The sequence below is a fragment of the Maniola jurtina genome, chromosome 1, assembly GCF_905333055.1.
Source record: "Maniola jurtina chromosome 1, ilManJurt1.1, whole genome shotgun sequence".
Lineage (NCBI taxonomy): Eukaryota > Metazoa > Arthropoda > Insecta > Lepidoptera > Nymphalidae > Maniola > Maniola jurtina.
In genome coordinates, this window is record NC_060029.1 from 788,624 (window position 1) to 804,634 (window position 16,011).

Below are 16,011 nucleotides of genomic sequence, written 5' to 3' on the forward strand. Positions count from 1 at the left end.
TGAAAGTTGTGTTTATAATCGTTGAAAAATAAAATAGGGATTTTTTCATTTCTAAATGAAGCCTGCTTATATACTAAATTTTATTCTAAAGTTACGGTTTTACCAGGTAAATACTCGGAGGTTGTCATAGATTATGATGACAGATAGTAAGTGTTCTAAATAGGTATTATACCTATGTTAGGAGATAGCGCGCCTCGTTCCGGGTGCCGTGTTCCGAAATGGATTTCGTAGTAGTGCAAGTTTGGTGCAAGCCCCACATGACGGAGGGGTATGCGTCAGGCATTTCCTGTGTACAAAAAAAAGACCTATATTTCGGATCCATATTTCATCACTGACAATATGCACTATTCAAAGACTGTTCTTCAAGCATTGAGGAATTTTGGACAGAGACATCTCGAAGGTTCCCGAAGGCTGCCTGAGTTAGATTTGTCGGCTAGCTAGCTTTTTTCGAAATTGGACTTACTTAGCTGGATTGTGTGTTAGAGCTTTCTTATGAGATATTATATGTACATAATGTAACCATGGGTCTCATAAGAAAGCTCAGATTCATGCTGCGGGCAATGGGGAGAGCCTAAAGGTTGGAACGCCATTTCGGCGGCCGTGTTTCCTGCCATATATACCTTAGATACCTGCAAGCCAAGAGTGAATAGGCATCTTCCAGGTAAGCGTGCTCCAACTTGGACCTCATCATTGCTTTCTTTAAAGCATGATTGTCGTCAAGCGCAAGCGCAAAGATTCAGGCGGCGCAAACCCGTAGCATGTGGAAGACCCTATTAAAGACCTATGTTCACTGTGGACGTCTGTCGGTTGATGTTGATGATTATGTCTTTAATGCAAGTAGTTCAGTAGTTTCAGAGTTTATCGATAACAAACAAACAAACCTTTCCTCTTCATAATATATGTACTTAGTAGCGAAAACTTGGAAAAAATCTCGTGGAAACTCTTTGATTTTCCGAGATAAATGTCATTTTACCTGGCAGCCCTAATCAATTTTATCACTGATAATAATAACTAATTCATAACCGTTAAACCTAAGAGTCAAAATCTCGTTTTTCTAGTCGAGTTCCGTAGGCTCTTTGAACTCATCGCATCCCAAGAAAACCTACCATTAGATGTAGGAATAATGGAAAGAGGTCACAACCCTCAGCAATAAAGAATACGATGCGGAGAGAGATGTCACTCTCAAGGTCTTTAAATGTATCCATGCAAAAAATCACGTCGACTGGTTGCTCCGTTGCAGCGTGATTGAATATTAAACCAACAAACACACTTTCGCATTTGAAATATGGCCAATAATTATAAGAAACAGTTTAAATCTCTCTCTGCTCTCCGAGAGACGTTAGGCAAAGTGAACACGAATTATGACACTTCTGTGTTCTTATACAAGCTTAGGTCTCTCAATTTTGTCAATTAATGTCAAATTTCTTTCTCAGATCAAAACCTAGTAAGTGGTTTAAATTCAAGAGAAGTTTAGGCCGTAGTCTTCAACAAGAAACTCGGCGGTTGCTCTTTTCAAAGATTTGATATACAATATTAAATTGCTTAAAACGCACATAACTGAAAAGTTAGTAGTGCGTGATTCCGGGATCGAACCCCCGACCTTCGATTAGGAGGCGGACGTTCTAACCACTAGGCTATGACAGTTTTTAAATTAAAGGGGTTTAAATATTTTAGTGTGAAGACTGGCCAACACATTTATTCATTACATGTGCATCATTTTCTTTTTTAGGGTTCTGTACCTCAAAATGAAAAACGGAGCTCTTAAAGGACCACTTTGCTGTCTGTCCATTTGTCCGTCCGTCCGTCAAGAAAACCTATACAGTACTTCCCGTTGATCTAGAATCACGAAATTTGTTCTCGGATTTATTCCTTTACTTGGGCTATGAGAGTTGAGACCTATCTACCTGCCCATAATTCTAGGTTAACGGGAAATACCCTATCGGTTTTCTTGACAGACACGACAGACGGACAGACGGACAGAAAGACAGACAACAAAGTGATCCTATAAGGGTCCCGTGTTTCCTTTTGAGATATGGAACCCTAAAAACATTATGTAAGTATGCAAAGTATTTCCCTTGCAAACCATATTTAACAGTTGACATGTAGAGGTCATTGACTTTTCCTATCTTACTTTTAAGTTTTAATGCATTATTAAGTATTTACTGTTTTGACATGGTATTTAGATAATGGGTGATATTTATTTTATTTAATCTAATTCCTTTTAAAACTTAGTAAGGCGCATTAATCTATAAAAACCTAGCCAGTTCAAAGACTTACTATGTTTTAAAATGGTCAAAGCGACTTACTAGCTTTTAATTTTACTTTAATGTGGGTGTCCTTACAATACAACGGGACATACTATGAAAGTTAGGCTTATGACATAAAACGATTTTCGGAAAAATGACATTTACTTTGTTTTGATATGGGGCGGTCGATATAATTAGGTACTAGGGTAAAGGCTCGAGTAAATGAACAGATTGGACGTTTTTACATGTATTAAGAGCTGGAATAAAAAATCGGCTGATATACCTTTTTTAAATATTTTCTTACAAATTCTTACACTTTTTTCAATTTCAATTTCAAAACCGTGTTCCGTTCAAACCGTTCAAAAGTGCGTGTGCGTGCGTCCATGTGTGTGTGTGAGTGTGTTGTATGTTTGTACGAGTGTTTGTGAGTGTGGTATTGCGTTGTATAACCACATGAGTAGCGAACAGAGTCAAAGCTTCATACAAGCGCGCTACGATAGGTACACTACTACAAGCTTGAGGCGCGTGTGTGCATGAGCACAGGCGCTACGTCGCGTACGGAGAGAAATCGGTTTATACCGGCTCGGCCTGTGCTCAAGCTGAGGGGCTGCAGTACACGTCGCGCGTCGTGTTTTCATTTAATTTAATGTTAATGATAATAATTTAAATAGTGTTTAAAATCTATTTTCTTGAACTGTCATAGATTTTGTTCAAAATCAATATCTGAGGATCCCTAGGATCACAAAACAGGAAATTGTTACCAAAATTTAAAAAAATCGACGCCATTTTGAAATTCTTTGTTAATTGACCGATTTCGTACAAAATCGATATTTAGAGCTCCCTGGGATCACAAAATAAGAAACTGTTACCAAAATTTAAAAAAGTCGACGCCATTTTGAAATTCTTTGTTAATTGACCGATTTCGTTCAAAATCGATATTTAGAGCTCCCTGGGATCACGAAATAAGAAACTGTTACCAAAATTTAAAAAAGTCGACGCCATTTTGAAATTCTTTGTTAATTGACCGATTTCGTTCAAAATCGATATTTAGAGCTCCCTGCGATCACAAAATAAGAAACTGTTACCAAAATTTAAAAAAGTCGACGCCATTTTGAAATTCTTTGTTAATTGACCGATTTCGTTCAAAATCGATATTTAGAGCTCCCTGGGATCACAAAATAAGAAACTGTTACCAAAATTTAAAAAGTCGACGCCATTTTGAAATTCTTCGTTAATTGACCGATTTCGTTCAAAATCGATATTTAGAGCTCCCTGGGATCACAAAATAAGAAACTGTTACCAAAATTTAAAAAAGTCAACGCCATTTTGAAATTCTTTGTTAATTGACCGATTTCGTTCAAAATCGATATTTAGAGCTCCCTGGGATCACGAAATAAGAAACTGTTACCAAAATTTAAAAAAGTCGACGCTATTTTGAAATGCTTTGTTAATTGACCGATTTCGTTCAAAATCGATATTTAGAGCTCCCTGGGATCACAAAATAAGAAACTGTTACCAAAATTTAAAAAAGTCGACGCCATTTTGAAATTCTTTGTTAATTGACCGATTTCGTTCAAAATCGATATTTAGAGCTCCCTGGGATCACAAAATAGGAAACTGTAACCAAAATTTAAAAAAGTTGGCACCATTTATAATTCTTTCTAAATTGACTGATTTCGTTCAAAATCGATATTTAGATCTATGGATCGATATTTAAAGATCGATATTTAAACTAAGCAAACACAACAAAAACAAACTTTACCATCTTGTTGAACAAATAACTATTGTTAATTAAATTGTATCCTCCAGTGCCAACCCTACCAAAATAGTTATAAAATTTGCTCGCTTCTTAGAAGCTTTGCCTCTGTTTGCTACTCTGTGGTATAACACCATGTTAGTAAATCTTAGTATATTTTTAACCGACTTTAAAAAAAGGAAGAGGTTCTGAATTCGTCGGTATCTTTTTTTTTTATGTATGTTCCCCGATTACTCAAAGACGCCTGGACTGATTTGGATTTTTTTTTGTTTGATAGGGTATACTTTGCAAGTGGTCCCATATAAATTTGGTAAAGATCTGATGAATATCTTTGAAGATGGAGAACAGAACTCCTCAATGGATAAGAGCAAATTCAATTTTTTTTTAATGTATGTTCACCGATTGCTCAAAGACGCCTGGACCGATTTGGAAATTATTTTTTTTTGAAAAGCTAGGTATACTTTGCAGGTGGTCCCATATAAATTTGATGAAGTTCTGATGAATATCTTCTGAGATGGAGAACAGAACTCCTCAATGGATAAGAGCAAATTGCTCGCGATCAGTGTAATTGCTTAGTAAACAGTAGGGTTTTAGCTGGGCATGGCATATTATTATAGTACAGTGGGGCCACTAAAAATTTTGAAATAAAAAATTTTCAAAAGAAAAATAAAACCGACTTCAAAAACCACAATAACTTAAATTATTTTTTACTTTTTAGTGTTTGTGATTTTGAAATCGGTTTTATTTTTCTTTTGAATTTTTTTTATATTTATTCTGGTATTCTTCTTTCTTGGATATGGATCCCTCTTGGGTATCCCCATTTCTCTCTGTCTTTGGTACTATCAAGCTAATTTTCTCTCGCGATTTGCACAATAGCATTAGACCAACGCGTCTTCGGTCTACCTACCTGTCCTTCTTTCATCTGTAAAAATCGATACAATATGACCATTTGCATTTCAGTTTTAGGGCATGTCTCAAGGTGTCTGTAGGCTTTGTCTTTTTTCTTATGTCTTCAATTCTCACTTTGAATATTTTTTGCTTAATTTATGCAACTTGCCATCGCCCTTTAGCAAGTTACTATTTCTTTTTATATTCTTTGTCTGGACCCATGTTTGGCTGGCATAGGTAAGGCATGGCAGGATGCATGTATCTATAACGGATCTTTTAAGATGTACTGGGTAAGCTCCTTTCATTCTTTCCTTTTGTGCCCAGTAAAACAAGCATACTCGGGCCACTTTGAGAACCCATTAGCAGCTAACAGCAAGGCCTGGACTCCAATTTTTATATGTGGAAGCTGTATTTCCTCGTTGCGTTTATGAGCAAATAAGAATATTTAACTACTTTTACTAAAAAAAATTTTATTATTTGGCGCGAACCATCTAAACACCATGATGATTATTATTTCTGCGTTGTGAATATTACCAGAAGAAACAGCAAAAAAATTGTTCCAAGCGGCTCTATTGTAACTTGCAGTCTGCAATTTGAACGATTCTGACTTCTGGTGATAAATCTGTACCTCAGCCCCAACCCAGTACCTCTAATCTACCATTTCAAGAACTTTCAGAAGGTAGTGACGATGTAGTGACTTTTTTACATCTCAACTTAGACCATTCAATCAAAATTATTTGGATCACTTAATGAGAGATCTTAGATTGTCTAAAAAGCATCAGAACATGTGGCTTCTCGGCTCAAAGGAACAAATCTGATAACATCAGACACTTGTGTTACGGTATATTATTCTCACTACTCTTAACACATTCAGTAGCTGATGTTGCACTTCCAGCGACTTGGATGCAACAAGGGCGTTAAGTTTCATTTTCTCTGTAGTCATTTGGACTGTTTTCCAGAAAATTTAGGTGACTTTCAAACTAAGATAACTATACCAAAGGGGATAATATCATATGAAAGGGCTCTATTATACATTCTAAAACAGGTTTTATTTATTATTATTATGTAAAAGAGTTTTTGATTTATCGCGCAAAATGTAGAAAAAAATATACAATAAGTCAAAAACTGAAAATCTGACAATTTTTTTTAAATTCCAAGCCGAAAATATACTTAAGAATTTATTAATAGGAATCGAGAGTTTATGCACTAGATAGAGTTCGTTCATTCACTGAAATTCCCAGTTCATTTACTGGCAATTTATCCTTTTGTTAAATAAAATAATTTATAATAATTAATACCACGCATTTTATTTGATTTTTTGATATACTGTGTACAGATACACAAAAAATAAAAATTATATATAGAACAATTCTCATATATCTTAATTTTAGGTGAAAGTCAGGGTAATCCTTATTCGTTCATGTACTGGATCTTTTACCCTCCTACGTCAAAATACTAAAAGTCCGCGTAAATTTCGCAGATTGAAATGTCTGCTTGATTAATTGTCAATAGAGGGTCATGACATGTCAAAATTGCTAGTTTGAAGGTGAAATCGTCTAAGTCATTCGAGATGGTTTTCCTCTTAACTGTCGTGAACTATGGTACTGTACTGAATAAAAGACCACATACTGATTTTATTAACATTTATTGAATAAATAATACAAAAATGTTCATTTTATTCCATTGAAATTTTTAGGAATTTCAAACACAAAACAAACTGAGCAATAACGACTCCTACTTACAATAATATAATAGTTATATGAAACATCCAAATTGTATTCGATTCGAAATTATTTAACATTGAAAAGTGTGACGCTACCTGTGATGGTAAGTGACACCTAACTTCACATTTTTTTTTATTAATATTATTTAAAATTGGGACTTTCATTGCTGTCGTACGAAAATTGAATAGTTATTATTATTACATCATTAATATAGTCTACAATGTCCAAGAGATGGTGAAGAATTAGTTGAAAGTATTTTGTACGTCATTAATAAAAACTTTCATAGTAACTTTCAAACTAGGTATCAACAAAAAAAAATAAAGAAAAATATAAAAAAATCGAGTTTTTTTGTAAGGGGTAGAGCGTTCCCCTATAAAACCTGTTGGCCTAATTAATTAATAAATTAATTAATCAATTGTATGTATCTGTCGATAAGTTATTGCAATGTTATTATATTTTGTCAAAAATCGTTTGGTACTTTAATTTGACGAATAAAAACATTGTTGAGTAACTTATCGACAGGTTACGCACAGATTGACTATAACTCCAGCCATTAATCGACGTAGTTTGAAGGTGTACTATAAAGGTTCAAGAAATATTTTCACCTGTATAAAAACTTTGATCAAATCGTCCACCACCTATCAGTCATACAGCAATGAAGTCACCCACATAGTATATAATTGTATATTTATAATTTAATATATTACAATATGTAACGGATAATAATATCGGGGTTTAAATGCGCGGCCAAATGCGACAAGCGTCCGTAAAATGCTACTCGACAGTCGACTGCCACTGCGCTGCCCAACATTGCCATCGTCTCCTGTACTATGAAACATGGCATTGGTGGTTTCAAATCAAAACAACAGAATTGAAATTCAGTCGATAACAATGAAATCATTATGGCAATCACTATACATTAATGCTAAGTTTCGTAACTGGTTTTCTATACATATTTAATAATCTACTTAGCAACATTGTTATTTGTCAAAAGAGATCATATAATTGTTGATAAATAACATCATTGCTAACAGATTGCTAACTAATCGCCAGATTACAGTTTGATTATATTATACTAATTTCGGCCGTAAGTCTGTAAGATTACCTATTTTAATTTTAACACAAATTTCGACAGCGCAGTCGCATTATATCACCCACATACTTGATTATACAATTTACAAATAACAACTTTTCACTCACATACATGCTCATATCAAACAATAGTAACAGACTCGTCTCTATCGTATTCTCTAAGCGCCGTCTTGCCTACAACGCTGATCCAGCGACGAAATGAAACATATTTGATAATCAAGGATAAGAAATCACTCGTATATGAAAGGAAATGATGGCCTAAAATCTAAATTTAGGCCCTAATCAGCTAACTACGTTTGAAATGTCAAATTTAGTAACATTGCATACAGGAACTGAGAATATACATGTCAATCGTCAACTATACATACAGAAACTGTCAAATTTGACATTTTACATACAAAAGTTCTTTAGATAAAGAATGTTTCATCGACGAACTCAACGGCGAACGCAGCGTAGAGAATACATAGACACACGACAGAAATAGATACTAACTAAAACAGTTTGGTTAATCCAATATCCTCGACTCGCCACAAAATATATTATATTACAGTATATGAACAATAAAATAAAAGCATAATTGCGGAATAGTTCACAACAGCGGCCCCCCACTAAGTACTAAAACAATAACTTAGTCTAACATATTCCAATTTTTGTTTTATATTCTCGCCACGGAACCTACTTTCAGTCTTTCTCTATTTATAGATAAAGATTTAATTAATTCTTGGGATTTATTCAAGGCTGATATTTATACTCATAAGGTTTACAAAAAAGTGAATCCATTTCTTATCGATGGTCAAAAATTACACAAAAACTTTGATAGATTAGATACATACCTAATATACAACTAAAATATAATAATTTCTAAAAGGCCACAAAAAAATGGGTAAAAAGGTTCATAATCTCTTTCAATACTGCTTGCGCTATTTTAGGGAGTATAGGCTGAAACTTGGTTTACCACATTCAAAGCCAATATTGCTTTATAGAATAGGCCACTCCTGAATACTCCATACTAATATTATAAATGCTAGAGTGTCTGTCTGTTAGCTTTTCACGGCCCATCCGTTTAACTGACTTTGACGAAATTTGGTACAGAGATAGCTTATATAGATATTACAGCATATGCTGAAGCTTGTTTAGCAAATACAAATTAACAGAATTGTGTTTTCTAGATGGTGAAATCATGTTGATGATTTTTCATTCTGATGGGCTGTGAAAAGCTACAAATACACGGACACACTTTCGCTATTATATTAGTATATTTAATTTCAATAATCATATATTTATTGCTACATAATGGTGTCGATTCCTTTTCTTTTCTCTCTAAACTAAATTTAGAGTATCTGCATCTTTTTCTTTTTAATATTGCTAAAAAGAGACGGAAATACTTAGTGCACGCTACAAAATTAAACAATAGGCTCGCGACTGACAACTAAAATCCGAGTTTGGACTCTAAATTAAGTTTATATGTCCTTTTATTGTTACATTGGAATGAAAGAGATGCGAATACTCTAAATTTTAATTGCGCTCAGAATCAATACCAATGCCAATGGGGCTAATTTCTTGTACATAACCTTTAAACCAAATTGACAGATTTAAATCTAGTGCTATCCTTTTCTGCAAAGAGTATGATGAAAAGGAAGGCCAAAATTAATATAACCAAACTAACCTAAAATCTATTGAACATTGCTAACTAACGTTATTTGTTCAAAATTGTATGGTGAAAAGTAACTTATCGAGGATTACGGATAGATTGATTATCATTAATTTCGATTAAATTTGCTCAGAGATTGTGTAAACAGAATAAGTCACAACAGGCACTTTTTATACTAAACTTTAGTAAAACACTAAGCATACTAATTCCCAAATATTAAAGTGACCCGTGGCGAGAACATAGCTGCTATCTATACAAAATGTGACATTGCGACACAGACAATCTGTCTATGTTTCATATTAATTAGACAAAAGTCGTCTACAATTAATTAATTATAATAATAATTAAACGAACATAATTATTGCATTCAAATTATTAATATTCCCACTACTTCGTGCAAATTATTCTATACATTTTATTTTTCATTCTGACGTAAAAAAAAACTAAATACCAGTTTAGTTTATCTTTACTTGTGTCACCCGACATCAGATCTAATTAATAACTAATTATTACTCATTCCTAATTTCTGTCTAAAATTCTGACAAGAAAAGCTTTTTTTTATAATGCATACATTTTGAGGAAGGACTCAGCATATTTGATCTATGTGAACTGTCAAGTCACAAGTACTGTTTACTGCTGGTCTATTGCGGAAAAACTGGATCAATCAATATTACAATCTCAATAGGGAATGTCCAACTAGTTAAATCAGTAACTTTTTATCAAACGTTAAAACACGCGCTTGTCTGAAATTCTGGAGTGTCACAGTGGACGTCACAATGATTTGACGTGTTTTTTAGTTTAATCGATAATTTAAAATGCTTATTACACTTAAAACTAACAAAGGACATGGATTTTACGTATTTTGGAAGACCCTCTATTTAATGATCACTGAGAAATAATTTATATTTGACACAGACAACATCCCAATTGTTGTAATTGGCTGAATTTATGTGTTCTTGTTGCAACAATGCATTAACCAATCAGAGGTGACTATGGTACTCAATAATAATTTGACATGACAGTTGAAACATAGACCAAAATTGGTGAGTCCTTCTCAAAATGTATGCACTCATTGTTCATTTGTGGGTACATGACAATGAGGCTAATTCGTTTGTACACAACCTCTCTAAAATGACAGGTCTCAATACATTGCTATCCCTTTCATAATTCTCCTTACTGACAAGGATAGCAATAGATTTATATCTGTCAGTTTCGTTTAGAGATTGTGTATAACAGAATTACCTACAAAGGCTGCATATTAAAGAGCCCATTACACATTAGCCGTTGGACCAAATTGGTCATGGTGATTTAATTATGTTTATTAGTTTTACAACATTTTTGTTTTACATGTAAAAACTTAGGCCCCACATAAAAAATATTAGTTAATTTTCAATTATTATTTATTAATTAATACATATAAGGTCATGTACCCACCGCGCGAACAACACAATATTTCACGAATAATATCATACAAACTACAAATTTTAATATAAACATAAATAAATATGTACAAAGACTTATCAAAGATTTAACAAATAGAAACTGGACCGAACCTAAATGTTTTTCAATATTTTCTTTCAATGTAAGACGTAAAACTATTTAAATTAATAGTTTTGCTAGTTATAGTCCGTCTCATGATTGCATGGAGTAGAATGACTGGTGTAGATGAGGATTTTAATTTTTAATGTAAAAATCTATTTGGTGCTTGAAACATTAAAATTAAATACTGTGATTTTAGTTGGAAGACCTACAGTCACTTCGTTACGGTAGCATTTTTAATTATATCCGTCAATTTTTAAAAATTAAATGACAAAGTATCGCTTAGCTGTTATCTCGTCTGATGGTGAGTAACGAGTCTATGATAGTCAACCATACCCCTTTTTTTATATTGAGATGCAATTATGTCTAGGTAGGAGCGCGATTGCCTAGAGGATGCATATACTCTTGCCTTCAAGGTATTTAGGTTACTCAATTACATACATACTTTTATCCATAGCATTGTAAATCGAATCTTTAAAAAGAGCAACTGTGGAGTTTCTTGCTGGTTCTTTATGATAAAAGGTATTCCAGACTAGTGGTAAATCCATTTGACGATTCAAAATTACTTTTTGTTCTATTTCCACCGAAGCCGGCCTTATAGATTTCTAAGCAGCATCGTACTCTCTTGTCGGTACGACAGTCTAATTTCAAAAACCTGTCAAATCCCCACGCAATTATAGACCGGACTATAAAAATCAATAATTCTCAATTTTGGCATATCACTACATTTACACGATATAATTTCTTTATACAATCTCTTAGTTCCATGTGATGTGCTCGATATACAGATAACTCTAAAGTGTAACTCAAACTCAACTCAATCTCATTAGTTCGATTCGGAAAAGCGAAAATTTACAGAAACACCTATTTATACAAGTAACATGCAAAATTACTTGCGAGTGAAACTTCTTTGACAATCGAGAACCTAAAGCACAAGTTTGGACGTTTCGATAACGTTAAACGAACATCGAAAGCGCTCTAAACTTCAGCACTTAAGATGGTCTAGAAGTTAAAAGTTGTAAAGTCGTACTACTGATTTTTGTTCAATTTTTATGCTTGGAACGCTAAGGACTATAAAATACAGGTCTATTTTGTAAATTAAATTAGTGGCAATAAACTTTTAGTAGTGAAATCTGTAATAAACTTTCTGATTAGTTCAATACTAACAAAAACGACGACAAAAAAAAAGTTTCACTCGCACTGCGTACACTTCGTACGCGTATTTCTAAATTTTTGTTTAAACTAACAAAAGTAAATACCTTCGATCATTAAAGTACAAGATATTAGTTTGCAAAAAATGTTTTTGCAAACAAAGACTTTGAAATAACTATAATGTCCCTTAAATTGTAACACCACGTTAGTCAAAATTAGCACCTTTACAGGAGAGCGAAAAGCTTTCTCTTTCCAGAAAGAAAGAAGAAAGAAAAACGTTTACTTTTTAATTTTCCAGACGTTACATTTTATTATTGGACATTTTCTTGTATCTGATTGACAGAAACCCACATCTCCCGATTTTCTAGCGAATTGCATCAAAATATCGATTCCGACAAAAAAAAATACTTAGTTACGTGGTGAAGTATAAAGTGAAAGCGGACCCTCGTTAATCCGATTGCGTATGGAACTGCATATGTTGTTGTTCAATGATCGAAGGTGTAACAGGTTTAGTAGGTATCGGCCAGATCTCACGAGGCGTACATGCGTTTGATGTCCTCCTTGTACCGCTCCTGGATGTCCTTGCGCTTGATCTTGAAGGCGGCAGTCACCAGCCCCATGTCCGGTGACCACACTTCCGTGCACAGCTTCACTGCTGCTGGGACTTCGAACTTCTCCAGCCCACCTGTGGACAAGAGGACAAGGTTCAAGTACACGCAAAATAGGTGTCCAAGATTATTGCACATTTTGGGCTGCACAACTTATTAAAAAGTTATAATATCCTAGGGCTGTATATAGTCATCTAATAGGTAGAGATATAAGAATTTGGAACTAGTTTTAGTTATGGATACAGTGATAAACGGCCGGAAAATGAATTTTAAATTAATAACAACTTGACAACTTAAAATTTTAGTATTACTCTACGAAACACTATGTTCAGAATTGGCACTTATCTTCACAAGGTAGTTATTAAGTTTTTCTGTCCTTTTCTTATTACATCGGTAAGAATTTAGTTACCTTGGGTTGGCACTTGAGCACCAATATCTATCAATACCACAGAAGTCACTTACATTTCCTGGCATGCTCAGCCAGCTCCTTGACCACCGCCTTCTCGACTGCACTGTTCTGGCACAGCTGCTCGAAGTCAGTCTCGGTGACGCCGATCCTGGCCGCCAGCTCCTGCAGATGCCTCGGGTTGGGCACGAGCAGCGCCACGGTATACGTCTTGGAGCTATCCCCGTAAACGCAGATGTTCTCCACGATGGAGCAGGTCTTCAGCTCCGCCTCCACTTTGCCGAGGGACACGTATTCGCCCGCTTGCAGTTTGACCAGGTCCTTCTTGCGATCTGAAGTAATTAACCAAAAATTTCTATTAATCAAAGACAACATTGTTCTCTGTTTGTTTAAGGTAATTAATATTTGACAAATCGCAAAAATGCTGTACTTTGAAGTAAATTGTTTATTTTTCTAAAGCATTAACAGCTATTAAATACATGCAATTAAAAACTTCAGTTTGTGAAGATTATAAGGGCCTCTTTTAATTTAGTATACATTATCCCAATAAAAAAAAAAACCAAGTTGAAAACATTGCTGTTCGCAACTTGTTCTGTAAAAGTTTTCTTTAACATCTTGATACTTTGAAGCCAACCTCCAGAAAATGATATGTTTAGGTTTAGCAATCAATTTTAACTGTTAGTTTTATACTAAATGTTTTTCGTTTCTTAAATAATCTAAAACTAACCAAAAAACTTCCTGTGCTATTTATTTTCTTGCAGGCGCTCTATGGAATTCAGTGTCCACTGGACTGTCATGGCGGAAGGACTGTGCGCGTCATTTCGTCGCAAAATATTATTTAAAATGAATTTAAGCTTATTATTTTTGAATGAAAGTTGTGTTTATAATCGTTGAAACATAAAATAGGGATTTTTTCATTTCTAAATGAAGCCTGCTTATATACTAAAATTTATTCGAAAGTTACGGTTTTACCAGGTAAATACTCGGAGGTTGTCATAGATTATGATGACAGATAGTAAGTGTTCTAAATAGGTATTATACCTATGTTTTTTAGGAGATAGCGCGCCTCGTTTCGGGCGCTGTGTTCCGAAATGGATTTCGTAGTAGTGCAAGTTTGGTGTAAGTCCCACATGACGGAGGGGTATGCGTCAGGCATTTCCTGTGTACAAAAAAAGACCTATATTTCGGATCCATTTTTCATCACTGACATCATGCACTATTCAAAGACTGGTCTTCAAGCATTGAGGAATTTTGGACGAGAGACATCTCGAAGGTTCCCGAAGGCTGCCTAACTGAGTTAGATTTGTCGGCTAGCTAGCTTTTTTTGAAATTGGACCTACTTAGCTGGATTGTGTGTTAGAGATTTCTTATGAGATATTATATGTACATAATATAACCATCATAAGGAAGCTCAGATTCATGCTGCGGGCAATGGGGAGAGCCTAAAGGTTGGAACGCCATTTCTGCGGCCGTGTTTCCTGCCATATATACCATAGATACCTGCAAGCCAAGAGTGAATAGGCATCTTCCAGGTAAGCGTGCTCCAACTTGGACCTCATCATTGCTTTCTTTAAAGCATGATTGTCGTCAAGCGCAAGCGCAAAGATTCAGGCGGCGCAAACCCGTAGCATGTGGAAGACCCTATTAAAGACCTATGTTCACTGTGGACGTCTGTCGGTTGATGTTGATGATTATGTCTTTAATGCAAGTAGTTCAGTAGTTTCAGAGTTTATCGATAACAAACAAACAAACCTTTCCTCTTCATAATATATGTACTTAGTAGCGAAAACTTGGAAAAAATCTCGTGGAAACTCTTTGATTTTCCGAGATAAATGTCATTTTACCTGGCAGCCCTAATCAATTTTATCACTGATAATAATAACTAATTCATAACCGTTAAACCTAAGAGTCAAAATCTCGTTTTTCTAGTCGAGTTCCGTAGGCTCTTTGAACTCATCGCATCCCAAGAAAACCTACCATTAGATGTAGGAATAATGGAAAGAGGTCACAACCCTCAGCAATAAAGAATACGATGCGGAGAGAGATGTCACTCTCAAGGTCTTTAAATGTATCCATGCAAAAAACCACGTCGACTGGTTGCTCCGTTGCAGCGTGATTGAATATTAAACCAACAAACACACTTTCGTATTTGAAATATGGCCAATAATTATAAGAAACAGTTTAAATCTCTCTCTGCTCTCCGAGAGACGTTAGGCAAAGTGAACACGAATTATGACACTTCTGTGTTCTTATACAAGCTTAGGTCTCTCAATTTTGTCAATTAATGTCAAATTTCTTTCTCAGATCAAAACCTAGTAAGTGGTTTAAATTCAAGAGAAGTTTAGGCCGTAGTCTTCAACAAGAAACTCGGCGGTTGCTCTTTTCAAAGATTTGATATACAATATTAAATTGCTTAAAACGCACATAACTGAAAAGTTAGTAGTGCGTGATTCCAGGATCGAACCCCCGACCTTCGATTAGGAGGCGGACGTTCTAACCACTAGGCTATGACAGTTTTTAAATTAAAGGGGTTTAAATATTTTAGTGTGAAGACTGGCCTACACATTTATTCATTAGATGTGCATCACTTTCTTTTTTAGGGTTCCGTACCTCAAAATGAAAAACGGAGCTCTTAAAGGATCACTTTGTTGTCTGTCCATTTGTCCGTCCGTCCGTCAAGAAAACCTATACAGTACTTCCCGTTGATCTAGTATCACGAAATTTGTTCTCGGATTTATTCCTTTACTTGGGCTATGAGAGTTGAGACCTATCTACCTGCCCATAATTCTAGGTTAACGGGAAATACCCTATCGGTTTTCTTGACAGACACGACAGACGGACAGACGGACAGAAAGACAGACAACAAAGTGATCCTATAAGGGTCCCGTGTTTCCTTTTGAGATATGCAACCCTAAAAACATTATGTAAGTATGCAAAGTATTTCCCTTG

At 34.9% G+C, this 16,011-nt stretch overlaps 1 protein-coding gene across 4 annotated transcripts in view; it reads right to left on the bottom strand.

The window, feature by feature from the left end:
- Positions 1 to 6,518: 6,518 nt before the first annotated feature.
- LOC123869220 (long-chain-fatty-acid--CoA ligase 4) overlaps positions 6,519 to 16,011 on the bottom strand; it is a 63,883-nt gene continuing 54,390 nt past the window's right edge. For 3 of the 4 annotated variants that reach the window (XM_045912042.1, XM_045912060.1, XM_045912050.1), the window contains 2 exons: positions 13,119 to 13,394; positions 6,519 to 12,733 (listed from right to left, as the gene is read on the bottom strand). In XM_045912042.1, coding sequence (XP_045767998.1) covers positions 12,579 to 12,733; positions 13,119 to 13,394 — 431 coding nt within the window. In that variant the 3' untranslated portion in view covers positions 6,519 to 12,578. The remainder of the gene's footprint in view (positions 12,734 to 13,118; positions 13,395 to 16,011) is intronic. The other variant, XR_006796842.1, reaches the window with a different exon arrangement.